At 30.1% G+C, this 20,971-nt stretch overlaps 2 protein-coding genes across 2 annotated transcripts; both read right to left on the bottom strand.

Moving 5' to 3' along the window:
* Window positions 1-270: 270 nt before the first annotated feature.
* On the bottom strand, window positions 271-11,732 carry LOC129907230 (putative gustatory receptor 28a). The gene is made up of 4 exons (XM_055983330.1): window positions 11,058-11,732; window positions 773-1,189; window positions 559-717; window positions 271-497 (listed from the first exon to the last, which is right to left on the bottom strand). Exons 1-4 carry the CDS (start codon window positions 11,679-11,681, stop codon window positions 387-389), a joined length of 1,311 nt encoding a protein of 436 aa, XP_055839305.1. The 5' UTR covers window positions 11,682-11,732; the 3' UTR covers window positions 271-386.
* A 5,674-nt stretch (window positions 11,733-17,406) lies between these two features.
* LOC129907532 (putative gustatory receptor 28b) lies at window positions 17,407-18,956 on the bottom strand. Its single transcript, XM_055983804.1, has 4 exons — window positions 18,300-18,956; window positions 17,830-18,216; window positions 17,619-17,777; window positions 17,407-17,532 (listed from the first exon to the last, which is right to left on the bottom strand). The coding sequence occupies exons 1-4, from the start codon at window positions 18,954-18,956 to the stop codon at window positions 17,407-17,409; spliced, it is 1,329 nt and encodes a 442-aa protein (XP_055839779.1).
* Between the last annotated feature and the right edge of the window lie 2,015 nt (window positions 18,957-20,971).

Here is a 20,971-nt window from a genome sequence, read left to right as displayed (position 1 = left end):
TAGGACGTCGTCGGAGGATCCGCCATCTTAAAAAAGAGATTGGTACCGTTTTTATTTAATAGCTCAATTTCTAGCCATTTTAACCAAAAATGTCCAAGAACAGACTTATTCACAATAAAATTATCTACAAATTGATATACAAATTAATTCCTTGAGTTAATTGTATTCAATTTTATAGTTGATCAAAGTCCGGCAAAATGACAATTAGTACCTAAAAAATACAAATTCTTGTCATATAACCTTAGTTTTAATAGTAATTTTTGTCTTATACAATTATAATTTTACAAAAAATGCATATAATTAGGAAATTTTACAACAATGTATTAGTTTATGGTAGATATTTGTAATAGATAAATCTCAGATTAATAATATTCTTATTTAAAATATTAAATATAATTTGCACTACAATTTCCAGCCTTTTTAGAATCCTCGTGAAAAACTGTTGTCGAGCGGAATTGTATAAGAATAATAAGGTAACAAGTAGCAGTTCCTGATATCTGTAAGACAAAGTAAAATATTTGTTAAAGTTTCGAAAATATTGCATATTTCAAATATTACTGTAAATATTAATGTCCGATCTAATTTGAATAATCCAGCTCCTGTGAAACAAACTTTTCTATGAGCCAACTGCATCGATAGTCTAATAAGTCGTTCACGTAAATTTAGATCTTCTGTTGTGTTTAAAAGTTTTGAAACCAATACTGCACTTTTTTCACTCTAAAATGTTTGATATGAGAAAAATATTAGATTAGAGCCAAGTATTTGACTTTACCTCTTTAATAGTACTGCTACTTCCTTCAACTATTGCCAAAATGATGATTACATACCATACCATTTGAATGAGAAAGAATGCAAAGAACTCATGAGCTTCGAAATATTCCAAACGATTTGGATTAAGCAATACCTCCAAGATGTAATAGTCATCAAAAAGTATGAACATAAATGATATACCAACTATTGCTACCAAAGGATATGTAAAGTACTCCTCGATTATGAGGCAGATGTCACATAGAAGATTATGAATGTTTGTTATTTCTTTCAGAGTTTGTGTGGGATTTCGATGTATCAATGAATTTTTAACACAACATATGGATGGTGTTATTTTAGCAGAAGATGGCACCAAATGAAAGGGTGACTGTTCGGGTTGGTTATATACTTCTGTTGCATGATCGAGCATATCTTTCAATATCTGTAAATAAATAATGAAAAGGTTTATAAAATATTATTTTAGTAAGATTTGAGATTTATTAGGCTGTTTGTGAAGCAGTTTTGGACAAAAAAGAAATTTTTCTTGGAATTTGATAAATCCCAAAAGTTGAAAAACCCCATAGATTTAAAGTTACCAATATTATATTTTTTGGGACAGTTCAAGGTTGCACATATACAACTGCTCTTATGTTAAAATTTGGCTTAAATACTAAAGAATTGTAAAAATGTATAAAAGAATATTTAAGCCTAGTATGTTGATTGATCTAAATTTTAGCTCACATGTTTGTATCTATGTTTTTCTTCATTTTTTTCTGTGCTCTAAATTGTGACTGGTAAAAAATGTGTAGTTTGAAACGAAAATGTGATCTGAGCACAACTGGGCTGTAATTCTTGTTTAAATTAAATTAATTTTATTTCATAGTTTATTGAATTTGTTAATATCCGAAATGCACTCTTGACCTCTTAAAATTAAATTTAAAGTATTAAGTACTAGTATTAAGAAACTAGTTGTGAATAAATAAACTAAATAAACTTAAGTAAAAAAAGAGAGAGTTAAAATTTAAGTCGATCTGCGTATAGTAGGCTTAAATAAGATCAAATTTGAAAAATATTTTAAAATTATAAAATCATGTCTATACCTACCTAAGTGTTTTTGACCTCAAAAAAAAAGTTATTATCCCAACTAACAATCTTGCTTGTATAAAGCAAAAGAAGCTTGTATAAAGCTTTACAGAAGCAAAATTGTTAGTCGGGATGTCATAAGATTTTAAGAAAAAAATTGAAAAAATTGTTAGAGCCGCTTTAAAAAAAATACCTAGTTTCTTATATATATGTATAAAAAAAAAATTAGAAAAAAAATTGTTATGCTAATATAAAGGAATCGACATATAAAAACAAAGTTTAAAAAAAAATCACTGATCCGTTTTCAAAAAATTAATTTTTTATATTATAAAAATTTTCTAACATTTAAAAAAAAAAGTTGGTATGGTATTTTTTGATGGAGGGGCAAATTTTAGGATATGCACTAAAGAAGATTCTTGTTCATCTTAGGAATAAGTGCAAATAGGCTAATTTTTTCATTTTAATCTTTGTTTGGATATTCTTTAACTACCCTCAAAAATCTAAAAAAATCTCATGTCCGCAAGTCCTAATTTTCTTGGTTTGAAAATAAGGTGCAGATTTTAAAAAATTAATAAGAAAAGTTTAAATTTTTATATGTATACCAACATAAGCGATCGAATCTTCTTTAGTGCATATCCTAAAATTTGCTCCTCCATCAAAAAATACCATTATTTCGTAGGTATATATATTTTTTGTAATGGATTGTTTTGATTTTTAATAATGATGGATTCTAAAATCTTCATGCAGAACTTGGTTCATCTACCATAACTTTTAAGGGTTTTTCGGCAGCAAGTTTGCAACTGTTATAATAATATGAGTTGACAGATGAAAAACAGGTATAACTTTTTCCAGAGACGTCAGATTGTCTTGATTTTAAATTTGGAATCAGCATTAAAAAATACCTTGAAATCATGTATCATATGTGTATATAATACCATAGCCTATTTTTGCTAATTTTGAAAATCCCCATTTCGCGATTTGACCTTGAAATCGCGACAAGCGGACATGAGATTTTTCTAGACTTTTGAGATATGTTATAGAATGGCAAAAGGAAGATATTGAGCAAAAAAAATTTCTACTAACATTCATTCCGAGATTTACCCCTTTTTTCTCCTTATTTTACTGTATTAATGCCGTTTTGAAGAAATAATTAATTTACACTTAAAAACAAAATTTCGAAACATTTCAAAAACCTGTTTTCAAAAAATTGATTTTTCAAAAAAAAGTTTTGAAATATTTTTTAAAAATCCAAAAATGTGTGTTTTGAAAATTTTCTAACATTTTAATATTACGGTTAATTAAACGCTTTTGTATAAAAATTTTCGTTGAAATCGGGTTGGTCTTGTAAGACCTTCCAAAAAAAAATTTTTTTTTAAAACCAAAAGTTCTCTCTTATTGGTAAAATTATACACAAAATTTTTTATCAAAATCGTTAGAGCCGTTTTCGAGTTATTTGCATAACTTGAAAAATTTGTATGGGAGGTACACTTTCTAAGTGAGATACGAGTATAAAAAAACAAAAAAAAAACAACTTTCAGAATTCTATAAAAATCATCTGTACTAAATTTGAAGAAAATCCTTTCACGCGTTTAGGCTGTGGAAATGTGTACAGATGGACGCACAACCGCACAGACGGACGGACGGACGGAATTGCGAGACCCACTTTTTCGGAGTTCTCCATCATCGTAATGTTGGTTTTGATTGAAACCTCAAATTTTTGAAGTTATACTTCTTATGGGAGGGTGAGTATGAAAATTTACTTTTTGACAAGAATGTCAAAGGGATTATGACGCGATCACCCTGGGTAGCAGGGCTGTCGTTTCACCTTTAGAGTAGGCAGTACTTTAGTATTTAAAAATGTTCGCCGCAGTACGGCAAACATAAAACACACAACACGTTGCAAGTTACATGTTTCATGTGGCAAGTTGCATGTGGCAAGTTGTATGTGGCAAGTTGTATGTGGCAAGTTGCGTGTGGCAATTTGCATGTGGCAAGTTGCATGTGGCAAGCTGCATGTGGCAAGTTGCATGTGGAGAGTTGCATGTGGCAAGTTGCGTGTGGCAAGTTGCATGTGGCAAGCTGCATGTGGCAAGTTGCATGTGGCAAGTTGCATGTGGTAATTTCCATGTGGCAAGTTGCAAGGGTTGCAAAAAGCTCACATTTCAGCTCAGCTCAAATTTGAGCTAGGTACCATAGCTTAGCTCATTTGAACTGAGCTGAAAGTGAGCGCCCCAACTTCCAACGCCTATATCTCGGAATTTTGAAGAAAATGAAAAAAAATTTTTTAGATGCCAAAAGGTAGCGGGGACTCTAACCTACATTTGGGTACAACTCCCATCCCTGTAGGTCCACGCGTTCTCAAACCGGGAGAATTTAAAAGTAAAAAAAAAAATAGGCACGATTCTGAAAAAATAGGCATGATGTGGCGGTTTAACATGGAAGGCGATGTTTTAAAAATCTGACAATGTGCAAAGCGTAGGCCCATGACACAAGCTATTGTTTGGCATCACTCCCAAAAATTGCTCTCAAGCGGTTTAGCTTCCAGGAGCGTTCAAAGATTCAGGGATTTTTCGAAAAAAATTTTACCCCAACTTTCAAACGCGATTTTCTCGGAATTTTGAAAAAAATCGAAAAACCGGATTATACCACTATCGGGTAGCTGAGAATATAAGCTTTCATATGGCACCACTCCCCTGTCTCTAGATCAAAGCGTTCCAACGCCTATATCGCGGAATTTTGAAGAAAATGAAAATTAAATTTTTGATGCCAAAAGGTAGAGGGGACTCTAACCTACATTTGGGTACAACTCCCATCCTTGTAGGTCCACGAGTTCTCAAACCGGGAGAATTTAAAAGTAAAAAAAAAATAGGCACGATTCTGAAAAAATAGGCATGATGTGGCGGTTTAACATGGAAGGCGATTTTTTAAAAATCTGACAATGTGCAAAGCGTAGGCCCATGACACAAGCTATCATTTGGCATCACTCCCAAAAATTGCTCTCAAGCGGTTTAGCTTCCAGGAGCGTTCAAAGATTCGGGGATTTTTCGAAAAAAAAATTTACCCCAACTTTCAAACGCGATTTTCTCGGAATTTTGAAAAAAGTCGAAAAACCGGATTGTACCGAAATTTTTTTTATGATAAAAAAAGAAATATTTTACTAAAAAAAATAGAAATATATTTACTATTAAAAAAACCAAGAGAAAAGATCACGAAAAATTATCTGTCTTATTTATAAAAATATACATGTGTTAAAATAATTCCATTAATAACTCGAACCAAACATCTTAAGCTATGGTGTTTTATAAAAGTTTAAAATATCTTCATATTTCATTATACTTTCCAAATAAAAATCAATGTATCCTCTCACCCATCACAGCTATAAGATCACTTTACATTAGCTCACCCAACAGCTCAGCTCAGCGCAACCATCAGCTCAGCTCACTTTCAGCTCAAATGAGCTGAGCTATGGTACATAGCTCAAAAGTGAGCTAGCTCAAAATTTAAGCTGAGCTGTGAGCTGAGCTCAGCTCACTTTTGAGCTTTGTAGCAACCCTGCAAGTTCCATATTACAACATAAGTAAATTTCACAGAATAAATTGAAAACTACATGGACGCAAGGAGGATGAAAGAATTAATTTATTGTTCACTTGATAAAAATGTAAAAAAACGAAGTGTGGATTAATTAATTTAATAATAGAAATTAAAAATATCAAATGAAATTCATTTACATATATGTACTGAATGAGAAGTATAACTTCAGTCGCGTGTACATGTGTACACACACTCTTTTTTTTTTTCGACACGAAACCAATACTTGCCCTATAATGATTTTTTTAAAATCCAAAATTTTGAAAATTTTTCTTAATTTCAACATTAAGGTGTAAAATTATACAATACGCCCCTGTTTTTTTGAATCTTAAATAAAACAAAAAAATAAAGGAAAATAATAGTTTTTTTGTTAAACATAAAAAGTATAGGTTAGGTAGTCTATTCATTTGTACTAAAACATGTTAACATATCTATAAATCGTTTAAAAAAAGTTCAAGTGGGGCCTTTTGTAACTCATTTGTTGGGTCAAACGCCCCACACATGTGACAAAACGCCCCTAAGGAAAAAGTATGTACACGGAGAAAAAAATGTCACCTTAAAATTTAACCACTTTAAAATAAGGCGATATATCCGCTTAAAATTAGGTGATTCCACTTAAACTCAGTTAAATTTAATGTGAACCTCATCTTATTTTAATGTTCATCTTAAAAAAACCCACCAAAAATAAAAATTTTAAAATTTATAGTCACACTTTAGCTTTATCTACTTGCAGTTTATCATACTCATTTCCAACAGTTAGATAGCACAGTGGTAAGGCACTGGCCTAGTAACCCAACAGTTGTAGGTTCGATCCCTGGTGGCTGCCAGTTTTTTTTCTAATTTGCTCATTTAAGAAATAAATGTGACTTGTCACCTTAATTTAAGGTGAAAGTCATCTAATTAGGGTGCGATCCGCTTAATTCTATGTGGTCTGTTTTCTCCGTGTGTATGCATCAAGCTTTCAGAAAATATGACTCTTATATTGAGATTAGAGCGGTCTTAACAGAAAATTTAAAGAAGTGTCTTCACTGAAATGTTTATTGGATATAAAACATGTTTTAGAGTGTATAAGAAGGAGTCTAAGAAGTATGAGATGGGATTTCATATTTTGACTCATTTGGATCGGTTGCTATTCTTAGGTAATCTCAATTAAATTTAACAACAGCTTAAATCTTAATAATACAGTGAAATAAGGAGAAATAAGGGGTAAATCTCGGAATGAATGTTAGTAGAATTTTTTTTGAAGTTATACTTCTTATGGGAGGGTGGGTATGAAAATTTACTTTTTGACAAGAATGTCAAAGGGATTATGACGCGATCACCCTGGGTAGCAGGGCTGTCGTTTCACCTTTAGAGTAGGCAGTACTTTAGTATTTAAAAATGCAGTACGCCGCAGTACGGCAAACATAAAACACACAACACGTTGCAAGTTACATGTTTCATGTGGCAAGTTGTATGTGGCAAGTTGCATGTGGCAAGTTGCGTGTGGCAAGTTGCATGTGGCAAGTTGCATGTGATAATTTCCATGTGGCAAGTTGCCAGAGTTGCAAAAAGCTCACATTTCAGCTCAGCTCACAGCTCAGCTCAAATTTGAGCTAGGTACCATAGCTTAGCTCATTTGAGCTGAGCTGGAAGTGAGCTGAGCTGAAAGTGAGCGCCCCAACTTCCAACGCCTATATCTCGAAATTTTGAAGAAAATGAAAAAAAAATTTTTGATGCAAAAAGGTAGCGGGGACTCTAACCTACATTTGGGTACAACTCTCATCCCTGTAGGTCCACGCGTTCTCAAACCGGGAGAACTTAAAAGTAAAAAAAAAAATAGGCACGATTCTGAAAAAATAGGCATGATGTGGCAGTTTAACATGGAAGGCGATTTTTTAAAAATTTGACAATGGGCAAAGTGTAGGCCCATGACACAAGCTATCATTTGGCATCGCTCCCGAAAATTGCTCTCAAGCGGTTTAGCTTCCAGGAGCGTTCAAAGATTCGGGGATTTTTCGAAAAAAAAATTTACCCCAATTTTCAAACGCGATTTTCTCGGAATTTTGAAAAAAATCGAATAACCGGATTGTACCGGAATTTTTTTTTATGATAAAAAAAGAAATATTTTACTAAAAAAATAGAAATATATTTACTATTAAAAAAAAACCAAGAGAAAAGATCACGAAAAATTATCTGTTTTATTTATAAAAATATTCATGTGTTAAAATAATTCCATTAATAACTATAACCAAACATCTTAAGTTATAGTGTTTTATAAAAGTTTAAAATATCTTCAAATTTCATTATACTTTCCAAATAAAAATCAATGTATCCTCTCACCCATCATAGCTCAGCTCAGCTCACTTTACCTTAGCTCACCCAACAGCTCAGCTCACCGACAGCTCAGCTCACCCAACAGCTCAGCTCACTTTCAGCTCAGCTCTAATGAGCTGGAGCTATGGTACATAGCTCAAAAGTGAGCTTGCTCAAAATTTGAGCTGAGCTCAGCTCACTTTTGAGCTTTGTAGCAACCCTGCAAGTTCCATATTGCTACTACTAGTGCCGAAGCACACACAATTCTCATAAAATTACCATCGCACATTTTATGCGCAATTCATTTACTTTCGATGCATATACCGTACGTTCTGAACTGCACAACATGAGTAAATTTCACAGAATAAATTGAAAACTACATGGACGCAAGGAGGATGAAAGAATTAATTTATTGTTCACTTGATAAAAATGTAAAAAAACGAAGTGTGGATTAATTAATTTAATAATAGAACTTAAAAATATCAAATGAAATTCATTTACATATGTATACTGAATGAGAAGTATAACTTCAGTCGCGTGTACATGTGTACACACTCTTTTTTTGCTCAATATGTTCCTTTTGCCATTCTATAACATATCTCAAAAGTCTTGAAAAATCTCATGTCCGCTTGTCGCGATTTCAAGGTCAAATCGCGAAAGGGAGATTTTCAAAATTAGCAAAAATAGGCTATGGTATTATATATACATATAATACATGATTTCAAGGTATTTTTTAATGCTGATTCCAAAAAATCTAAAATCAAGACAATCTGACGTCTCTGGAAAATGTTATACCTGTTTTTCATCTGTCAACTCATATTATTATAAAAGTTGCAAAATTACTGCCGAAAAACCCTTAAAAGTTATGGTAGATGAACCAAATTTTGCATGAAGATTTTAGAATCCATCATTATTAAAAATCAAAACAATCCATTACAAAAAATATATATACCTTCGAAATAATGGTATTTTTTGATGGAGGGGCAAATTTTAGGATATGCACTAACGAAGATTCTTGTTCATCTTAGGAATAAGTGCTAATAGGCTAATTTTTGCATTTTAATCTTTGTTTGGATATTTTTTAACTACCCTCAAAAATCTAAAAAAATCTCATGTCCGCAAGTCCTAATTTTGGAGGTTAAACTAAGTTAGGTGCAGACTTAAAAAAATTAGCAGGAAAAGTTTAAATTTGTAAATGTATACCGACATAAGCTACATGATTTAAGGGTATTTTTTAACACTTATTCCAAAAAAACTCACAATAAGTCAACCTGACCATCCCTGAAAAGTAATGCACCTTATTCATGTTGATCTGACACAAATATCTGAAGTGTTGTTTTTAAATTTTTAAAATCTGCACCTTATCTTCAAACCAGGAAAATAAGCACTTGCGGACATGAGATTTTTTTAGATTTTTGACATAAGATATAGAATATCCAAACAAATTTAGAAACAAAAAAATTAGCCTATTAGCACTATTCCAAGATTGTACCAGGATGTTTTTTAGTGCATATCCCAAAATTTCCCCTTTTTCAAAAAATACCAATTTTTCATAGATATGAATGTTTTTTTCATTGCACTTTTTTGATTCCTTATTAGAATGGATATGAAAACCTTCATGCAAAATTTGGTTCCTCTACCATAACTTTTAAGGGTTTGTCGGCAGTAAGTTTGCAACTGTTATAATAATATGAGTTGACAGATGAAAAACAGGTATAACATTTTCCAGAGACGTCAGATTGTCTTGATTTTAGATTTTTGAAATCATGTATTATATGTATAAATATAATACCATAGCCTATTTTTGCTAATTTTGAAAATCTCCCTTTCGCGATTTGACCTTGAAACAAGCGACAAGCGGACATGAGATTTTTCTAGACTTTTGAGATATGTTATAGAATGGCAAAAGGAAGATATTGAGCAAAAAAAATTTCTACTAACATTCATTCCGAGGTTAAACCCTTATTTGACTGGATTATAAATAAAGAACTATTTTAAGATGTTTCAGAAGAATGCCACAGCTCTGTTCCATTACTATAGTCATGTTAAATATAAATTGCATGTCTTTAAATAAACAATTAATTACTAACTAGACCACTACATGACGTTACTCCTCCTGTATGGGTACGGTGACCATATTTCTAGAAGCGAAATCCGGGACAGATTAAAAAATCGTTGGATCATTTTGAAAATAATGATTTTTCAAAAAAAAAAAAAAAAAAAAATATATAAAAATTTAAATTTCTTTATTTTTATTTCAAGATTTAAACGATTTTATGTGAGCAAGAAAGCGGTTTTATAATGTTAATAACTTCTAAAAAAATATTTTTTTCAATCAAAATCGTGAGAGCTGTTTTTTAACGTTATAATTTTATTTTGAATGATTTTGAAAATGTACAATCTTTAATTAAACTTTCAACATGTCCTTAAAAGTTTTGAAATTTACCTGGGTTCTATACTCTTCCATTTTGAAAACTAAAGCCTAGTCTAGAGGCGAACCAAAAATTTTCGTATTAAACCAGCACAACGAAGTTGTAAACGAAAATTTTCAAATTCATCTCATCAAATCATTTGTCACTCACATTTATCTGCCCAGGTAATTTTTTCTTGCTCCAAAAGAGTTTTTTGACTATGGAGACTTAGGAAAATTTTCGTTTTGGTTCAGCAGCGTCGTACTCTAGGCTTAATGCTTTTTTCCGAAAAATTAGAAAAAAACTTTTAATTTCCAACCACTGTTTTTCTTGTTTGTCGTACAAAGTTTTTAAAATTTTGAATAAAAATATCAGAGAATGTGCAAATACATACGGGACAATCACGGGACAAATTACAAATTACGGGACACTTATACGTCCCTGGTTTCTTAAATAAAAACCCGGGACAAGCTGTAGAAATACGGGACAGTCCCGGGTAAACCGGGACGGATGGTCACCGTATGTATGGGTGTAAATTTTTTAGTTGTGAACATTAAAGTTACTTCCGTAACTCGAACTTCCTTAAATCAAGTTTTTTTTGAGAACTTTGCGTACGAAACAATTTATATTGTCATTGCTTTAAGTCGAAGTTTCTCTAACTCGAATTTTTCTTTTTGCATTTTAAGAGTTCGACTTATAGAAAAAAAACTGCAAAAAAAAAACTCAAAATTTAAATCTATTTTCCCAAGAATCTATACTATCAAATTTTCTTTCCACGAACGCAGCCTTTTAAATCTGCTTTCATTAGATATGTACCTTGACCTCAAAAATCTAACGGGAATTTTCAAAGACACAGCCATTCTAATAAGACATTATAAAAAAGGGTCACTATGGTGTATGAGTAATATTTTCTTTCTTCAAAATGACACTTACTTCATTCAACATAATGAACCGGCTTTTAACCAAATGTGTTGTGCACATAAATTTGAATACCATAATTGTCGTATTGATATGAGGTAAAGCAAACGTTGTAAACACCACAAACGATGGCTTGATACATGCTGACAACAACAACAAATAACTTATAATTAAATATCCCAAATTGAATGTCATCATCATCACCGATATGATAAATGAAAAGCATAAAATCCTTCGATAATCCAATTTAAGTCCCAATTTCACGAATATTTCATCCACAATAATGTTCTTCTGAATTATTTGAATAAGACGACTTCTTTTAAATATTGCAAATCCAAAAATACTCAGCATAGCAATAACTCCAGCCATCATTAGTGTTATATCACTTAACTCAGTGATTGTGGTTTTAAAAAAATATCCAATTATAGAATCGCCTTCAATCAAAGATAATCCCAAACACAGGGCATAGAAAAGAAAATGCCCGACACTCACGAATAGGCCCGGTGCCGAAGTTTGTACTTCCCTAGCCGAATGCATTCGAAAAGGTGCCAAACCGATTAAAGATATATAAACCAAAGGTTTTATTGACTGATAAATATTATCAGCTTGTGTTAATCGTTCCCAACATTTAAGACCCATGGTTTATTTTTTTTTAGAGAGAGTCAAGCAAGCACATCCGTTTGGAATGAATTACAAGAAATAACTAAAAACTTAGAACTTATTCAAGATTCAGCGAAGGAATATGAAAGTTCTCACTTGTTGACTTGTTATAATATAATTAAATAGATTGCATCGTTGCGTTGTTTGTCATTTCTAAAAGGACATGACACAACATATCGATGGGATGGTGAAAGAAAATCGAAAGTAAGTAAAAATAGTTTTTATTCACTAGAAATGTATATCATATCGATGGAAGTCAATGTCGTATATCATTGAAGAGTCTTCGATTTTGCCACTTGTTACACATTATGATATCACACCTGAGAGTTTTTTTTTTTTTTTTAAGAAACTTACTCAATTACATCCACAAATGACCTAAGGTAAAACAATAAATAGAATTAGTTTAATTCATTAATGGATTAAGCTTTCCACAAGTACATCAATCAGTTTTGATGTTTTTTACGTGGAATTCGGTCATGTGTTTGTAGGAAGAAATTAAATTATAATAAAAAGCTGTTGACTCTGTTTGAGTTATTGCTACTCAGTTGCTTCTTTTGGGAGCGTTCTGCGTTACAATATGCAAGTTCCTGGAAATGACGTTTCCAGAAATGATGCTTTTGACCTTTATTTTTATTTTTTAACATTGTAAAATGAAATATTTTTGAAAAAATATTATAAAGTCCTCGATAATCTACCATATTGATAAAAAAATTATTATTTAAATTTAAAATCATTGCAAAACTGGCTTTCCCGGAATGACTGATAACACTGGTCTGCAAAATTTAACTTTTTTTTTCTCCTTCAAATAATTTTTTGATATTATGAAAGATTATACTTTCCTGAATATAAATCTGGTTTCAGAAAAATTCTATCAGGTACCATTTTTGTAAAAGTGATTTTTGAAAAATGTGGGTAGTTTCTAAAAAATCAACCTTTTAGATTTATTTGAACTCGTGCAAAATTAAAACTATTTGTAGCATTGAGCTCAAATTTGGAGGACTTATTCCTCGTAATATGGCCTATCGATTGACACCAAATATCGTCGTCGTTCAATGAAAACTTCCTAAGTTACATTTTCGTATTTTGAGAAATCGCATTAGAAATTGGTTATCCAGTATTAAAAATCCAAAAAACGATTTAAGCTGTGTGTTCCTAAACATTTCGGTAAAATAATTGTTTTGTTACGATTTTAAAATAAAGCTTTCTTTATTGGTTAACTAGGAAAATGTTAAGGAAGTCGAAATGGACTCAGGGAGTTTTCATTTAACGGCGACGATATGTCCTTTTACATTAATGTTTACTCATATTTTAAAATACTGATTTATAAAAAAAGCAAAAATATCGAAATCCTTTACTTTTTAGTAAATCCAACATGAACAAATAGACCTTAATTAAGGAAAATATAAAATATCAACGCCCATTATATTTAAAAAGTCAAATATGTAAAGAAAACCATAATAAAATACATTAAACAAAATTTTTACGTGTTTTGTAATTTTATATAGGTACTATTTATCTATTTAGAAATATCTTATTTGTAATAAACCATTCGACAAACTGCCTTGTAAAGCTTCAGATTTGTTTCTCCTAGAAACAAAAGAATACTCTTCTTATAGTTTTGCTGAGTTAGAATCCGAAGTCAAAAGAATTCTTTCACGTGAGGATTTTAAGATATTCGCATTAAAGTATCACAAAATCAAGATTTTTCATAGAAAATCTCAATAAAAACTACTATATCTCACAAACCAGAGCTGACCGAAATTTTTTGAGTTCGGATTCAAAATCAGCACACTAAAGTCCATTAGAAAAGTTTATTTTTGTTCTAGGGAGAAAGATATATTAATTTTTAGAGATCAGTTTTTTTTTATGATAAAATATGCCAAACCTACTAAACTTACTAAAATTAACATATCTCGGAGAAGAAAATAGATATTGAGAAGATTGAAGTGGAATTTGAAAGAAAAAAATAAGTTCTTTTATAAACCGTAACAATTTTAATTGAAAAATATTACATTATGCCAAAATATTTCTTCGAAAACAGCAAAAAAATTGGTTTTTGAGATTTTCTAACGGGAATATCTAAAAAACGTGACGTGCTAGATCAATTCTGACATCGGATTCGGAATCAGCATACAAAAATCCTTTAGAAAAGTATAGTTTTATTTAAAGGAGGATTTCCTTGCAGACCAGTGTAATCTTTCGAATTTTTCGTTCATGTAAACAACAAGCCCTTCAAAAGAAAGATAATTTAAAAAGCAACATTTCCTCATCATTATCTCAAAAATGTCATTTTTTTTACTTATCGCTCTTTTGCACTGAGTGTGCGATATATACACGTGGGAGGGCATTTGGGAAAAAAAATTTAAACAAAAGCACATTATAATGTCCTATACCTTTTTGGAAAGCTAAAATATACTCCTTGAATTTGATGATTTTATTTGAAGTTGATTGAGTAAATAGTTTTTTGAGAAATTTAATTTCAAAGTCAAAATTAAAAAAAAAAAATAATTTTTTTTTGTATTTAAGTTAATTTTTTTTAAATTTGAATTACAAGGTACAAGTTTTTTTCAAAATTGAATGTTCTATTTAGTACTTAGTCAAATCCTTAAAAATAGAAGCAAAAAAATATTCTAGTTTTTCAAAAATGGGAAAAAAGATAGGCACTTTTATATTTGTTTTAGTTGTTCCTAATTAAAAATTTGTACAATGGTTATTTAACGAACAGGTTTGTAAGTTCTAATCCTTTAGAAAAGTATAGTTTTATTTAAAGGAGGACCAGTGTAATTTATGTACGCTACTTAGAGGTTAAATTGCAACATAATTCAATAATTGATTATTAATTATTTTATCCATGGAAATGATTTATGTGACGATAAATTAATTTGATGAGTTACCGAATAGACATTCATTATCTTTAAGAATTGATTAAATGTCTGGAGCTCAAAATGGACTTTTAACACTTTCATTAATAGTAAAAAATAGAACCTGCTAAAGTTTAAGTCCATATTCTTTTATTAATATGGTTTTACTAATTGCGTTTTTTGTTTAGTGTAAGAGTAAAAATAAATTAAAAACAACTTATTTTCAGAATAATCAGGTTTAATAGGAAATGATTTATTTATTTTGTTATTACCTAAAATAAAATTAAAATTAAACTTCGTTTAACAAAAAATATTATGTAATAATAAAGCTGTTTTGGGTTTGTGATAAGCGATAAGACCCTGAAAATGTTGACTCAGATACACAAAAAATAAAAAGAAACTTTAAGAAACTTTTTAAATACTAAAATTATGAATAAATAATAATAAAAAATTAATAGAACAATCAAAGACCATTTTGATATTTTATATAAAGGTTTGTGTGATTTTTCTATTTATTAAAGGAATGTGCTCATTTCTGGTCAATAATCTTCAAAAACGAGCTGATATCAAATTAAAGGTATAAGCATAACCTTTTATTTTCCGAAACTCTATAGTAAAATGAACAAACTGCTTTTGTGCATGTACCGAAATAAAATTACTTTATCTGAAATTCATGCATACTATAGCTATATTCGTTTAATTTTTATCTTAAATTTTATCATTCGAAAGATCAACAAATCGACAACAACTTTCACATAAAAGATTACATGCAAAGATGCAAATATTTATAATGCAGTATTATAGGACTTATTGCAATTTTGTTAGCTAATACGAATTCGTACACAATAAGTGGTTTATGGAATGAAATAGTTATAAAGGGTGTCCCAAAAATTCATTCATGATTTCAAGATCTTTTCCAATTTCATTATTTTTTGAAGTGAAAACTTCTTTAGTGATGAAAGGAAAATGAAACGAAAAATTGACAATAAAAATCAATTGATTATAACTTTTTTGTTTTAATAGATAGATAAATGAAATTTATACTGTAAATAAATAAACTATAATTGTGCAAAATTTCAATTAATTTCATATTTAATATCCTGAGATAACGGTAAAAAGATGATCTTTTTCAAAACACGTTATATCTTTTGATCTAGAGCACACAAACATTTTATTTGACTTTAATACGCATGCTGTTAATATTACCTTGCATTTGATATATCACACATAACGGTAAATGCTCTACAAGTTACACAATCTTAAATTAAAAAATACCAGTGTCAGTGTAGGAAGTTCCGTAATCTCAGTTTGAAATTTCGACATAGTTGGCTTTTAAAAAATCTTACTTTTTTCGTAGGCATGGTAAAAATATGAATGAAATCCTTCTGGACGATACCTTTTTCAATATTTTTTTTATGAAAAACTGAAAGCACTTATTGAAATTTGGAAAAAGACAAGATATTACTGACATTATTAAGTATTGAAAAAAAATTTTTTGAAATGAAAAAATAACAAAATGGCGGCTCTGGAGCCTTTCAAAGTTGACGCCTCTAGTTTACGCCGTACAATGCACAGGTCCAGGAAATCATCTTAAATCAAAAAGGAAATTTTTTTCCGTTAGATGATATTAGTACGTATTGCATGAACCTAAATCAAAAAAACGAAAAAAACAATGTTTTTTTTACAAAGAAGTAGTTAAAAAAAATATTTACTGTACAAATTTTATTCAACTTTTAGGTCCATGTTGTGGCCAATAAGTTAAGGAGTAATTTGCTTCAAATTTCAAGTCGATAGCTTCATTAGTTTTTGAGTTACATTGCACGGCGCGGAAAAAAACTAGTTTCGAAAAAAATGCGTTTAAAGTTTTCGTTTTCGTACTATGGTAGGTTCGGAGCGCATTGGTTTCGGGACTATCTAGGCACTTTTGAGGCTTCATTTAAGGCTAAAACCACTGAAAATAGTTTCTTCGGTTGATAAATAAATTTATTACGCAAAAAAAAATAATGCAAAAATAAAAAATTCCAGAGGGATTTCCCCCCTTAAGGTTTCACTTCTACCACGTGTGAATTGTAAGCATGATTTTTTTTTAATTTATAGGTACTTGTCATATACTCGTACACAAAAGGGTTTTACGTCTTGTATTCGGAAAAAAATAATTTTCAAACAAAAATAATTGAAAAAAAAAAATTCAAAAAATTAACATTATAAAATAGTATTTTTTTTTTCAAAAATTTTACGTCTTTAATGACAAAGGCAACTAGAAGATAAAATCCTTTTTTGTTTTTGAGAAAACTGTGAATAATGAAAACTACTTTTTTTTCAACAATGCCATCATTATTTTCACACCAAAATCAATGACTTGTCTTCACCGATTTTGAGGATTTTTTGCATTCTTCTGATGTTATTTCAATAACTTTCACCAAAACATTTCTAAGAGAGAACGAAGCACAGAGAATTTCTTTTTTTTTTAAAACAATAAATAAGAAACTTTGCTTAAAAGTTAAATGCAATCGTTTTCGTTACTGTTTATAAGTGTTCTCCAGAGTTAAAATTTATTATTTTTAAAGAAAAGATTAGAAAAAAATTTCATACAATACGGATTTCAGCATGACTAATTACCTAGGCGGTAGAGAATAACGGATTTTTGTATAACCGTCGAATATAAACAATATTTACTATGGAATTGGAATGGGAAGGTCCTATCTCCCCACCAAAATTTTAGGACGAAGAGCACTTTTATTCAAAAATAAATTATTTCAATTGAATTTTACAACAATTAGGTACAATTGAAAAATCTACTCCAATATTCAATATTTTGCGTTTTCTGCTGGATTATAGGTGTTTTAAAGAGTTTCAATACTACTTGTTGCATTTGGCCCCTTCCCAAAAATACACGGCGCAGAACAATTTGGTGCGCTTGAAGTAAATTGTAGTAATATTATTAAATAAGTTGTGAGTGCTCCAGAAAACTATATAAAAAAAGAAATAAAATTAAATAAGATAATTAAATTAAAAATTTTATAACTAAATAGTTATTTGATTTGAAATTGTATACCGTAAAATATAATGTCCTATCAACATTAAACAGTCCAGCTGCAGTAAAATTGATTTTCAAATGCATCAATTGCATTGAAAATTGTTGAAATTTCTGCTCAACATCCAGATTTTTAGCTTTTATCAATAAATCACATATAATTCCTGAAGTTTTTTCGCTCTAAAATATAAATTTGAGTTTGAAAATCCTTCATTTCCAAAAAATTAAATACCTTTTTGATAGCTCTATTACTCCCTTCAACAATTGAAATGATAGCAATCAGATACAAAATTATCTGGCAAGAAAAAAACGTTACAAACTCAAATGTTTTGAACTTGCTTTCACGTTTTGATTTTCCCAACAAAGTCTCCAAAACGTAATAAGCATCAAAAACAATTATCAAAAATGCTATCGAAATAATGGTCAAAAGCTGATAGGTGAAATACTTGTTGGCTGTTGAAGCTGCTTCACAAATCAAATGATGAATCTCCATTGACTCCTGAATGATTTCGCATGGCATCTTTTTCACTATTGAATCAAGGCAATCAATGGAACGACTTTGAGCCGAAACTGATCTGATTTTTCGGTTTTCTAATTGATTTGACAAGTTTTTGAGAACCTGCAATCATATAGAATTAAAATGGTAGAAATTATCAGCTTAAAAAAATTGAATATGGCCTAAGTCAAGTTTTGGAACTTTACCTTATGCAAACAACTAAAATACTTGGTAATCCTGTTAGTTATACAAGTAAACATAATAACTATACCAGTGATTAAAATGCACGGTGAGAAAAAGCCTAACTTAGCCACAAATATTGGATGAATGTAGTATCTCTCGAAAACTCCATAAATACTCCCAACTATAAAACTTCCATTCAACGCAGCCAAAATCAACATTTGCAGCATCAGCACATTCACTGCCCGTTTATAATTCAAACATATTCCCAAAGCAAGGCAATTTTTTTCGATTTTAGCCAATAAAATCAAACACTTTGCAAGGTAATTTTTCTTTATCATAGCAACAATGATAGTAACTGATAGTCCCACTAAACCGTTAATTTTTTTAATATTATCAGCAAATGTTGTAACATTAGTTTCAAAGAAATATAGCGATACAGACTCATTCTTACTGACGACACTGTAGAAAATATATGCACTTAAAAACAAACGAAACATCATGTTGGCAATTGCATAATATGATGATTTAACCGAACGATTTCCAAAAGGACCAACTATTTGAATTGGTACTGTTCCAAATAAAAGAGAAACAATAAATATTGGTTGAAGTGTTGCGAAGACATCTTTAGGATTTGTAATATCGTTGTAACGACTTTTTATCATGCGTAGAACTTTCCACATTGTCAATTGAAAGTTGACTGAATTAGAATTTTATGTATACCTAATTATACGCAATACAATACCTAATTATGAAATGAATTTTCAATATATTTTTAACGATTGCGTTGGTAATGTGGTTTTTAACTTGAATAAAGCTGTTGTTGTTGTTGTTGTTGAATAAATATTTAATAAAGGTCATCAACGAATAAATAATTTCGGTTATATCTATAAGCTCACGAATAGAAAAAAGTTCAAATGCAACCCTTTTTACTCGACTACGGCAGTGAAGCCAAGAGTAGGATTAGAATTTCATCTGCTGCTAGCACTGGCCAACAAGGTTTTTGCCACAACAACCAAAATATACTTTTCTTATTTATAAAATGCAAAAAAAAAGGTTTTATGTTAACGGTTATATTTCAAGATTTTTCTGATTGCGGGATCGAGTTCAACAACCCAAAAACCTCCAGAAAAGTATAGGTATTTAAGAATATCTGTTTAGTTCTTATAATCACCGAATACAAATTTGTTTATAATGAATTACCTCACATAAAAACAAAACCTCTAAAACAGCAAAAATGACGTTTTTTTTAGCATTTTATAACGGTAATACATATTTCAAAAACGGAGGCCAATAAATTTTGTCTGCTTTTAGATTCGAGTTAAGCACACAGAAAATCTCTAGAAAAGTATATCTTGGTTCTTGTGGCGAAAAAAAATTCAATTTTGTTGACCAGTGTAATTTATGGATACTTGGCATTTCATTTCATTTAACGTTGCGAAAAATTTGGTGCACAGTTTTTTAAAACTTTTGCTGAAAAAGTTCCAATAAAAGTATTGTGTTTTTAAGGAAAACTGCAATTGGTAACCCTTTTTCTGGCCCAAACACACTTTTTAGACAAAAATACTAAATTTCAATCTTGTATTAGATTTAAAAAATGTAAATATATTCAATGTATTAAATTAATATAATTTTTTGCTTCTGCCATAAGCTAAAAAGATACTAAATTTAACGCCAAAATTTTTAACAGTGTACTTACTTTTAACTTTTTTATCCATTATATTTTTTTCATTTTCATTATCAATTGGCACATAAAAACTCTAAATAAAGAATTTTAATCAGGCCAAATATAAGAATTTAAGTGTGGAATTTATATCGCTTTTATTCTAGATCAATTTTCTCCGGAAATATTTTATGTAGGTAAGTGAAAAATACAACAATATTTCATCAGATTTGTTTCTAGATGAGATTTGTATCATTCCTTGAGAATCAATAAAGTTACTGAGTTAAAAAGAAGAATTTGCTAATTTTAAACGATTTTAACAACTTACTATCTCTTAACATTTTACTAAAGGTGTGTTTTTCAATTTTTGTTTTGAAATACATACGTACATAAATTTTAGATTAGACTCGAACCTCGTACGCAGAGCACATTGAATTAGTAATGGGAACTATCGATTAAAAACTATCAAACTATAGAAAGTTGCAAAATATTCATTCATTCGATAGTTTTAAATCATTCATTCATTTAGTTACTATTTTTATTCGAATAGTTTTTTCATTCGAAAAGTTTTTTTTTTAACGATAGTTTTTTCATTCGAATATTTTTTTTTATTCGATAGTTTTTTCATTCGAATAGTTTTTTTTTTATTCGATAGTTTATTCGATAGTTTTTATTCGATAGTTTTTATTCGATAGTTTATTCGATATGCGATAGTTCCCATCACTACATTGAATGAGCAATAATCAGTTCATCGCCTTAACCACTCGGCCACCACAATCATGCTGGTGCACGTTGGTAGATTGCCTTGTTATATTTTCTTTGCATTTTTCTATCAAAATTTCGGCGTTAGTAATTTACTAGTTAGAAAAACGATGAAAAAGGATTAGAATTTTCTGTCAGCTAGTAAATTACTAAATATTTAACAAATTGTTAACAATGCTAAACTCTTAACAATAGCTTGTTTAAAATTTTGCGCCTTTATTTTTTGTAAGTTTGCATCTTCGCCATCCTTCGCGAAGTCTTTCTAAGCATTAA

This window comes from Episyrphus balteatus, chromosome 1 (assembly GCF_945859705.1).
Source record: "Episyrphus balteatus chromosome 1, idEpiBalt1.1, whole genome shotgun sequence".
Lineage (NCBI taxonomy): Eukaryota > Metazoa > Arthropoda > Insecta > Diptera > Syrphidae > Episyrphus > Episyrphus balteatus.
The sequence above is the reverse complement of the archived record's forward strand: the minus strand, read 5'-3'. Positions and strand labels throughout refer to the sequence as shown.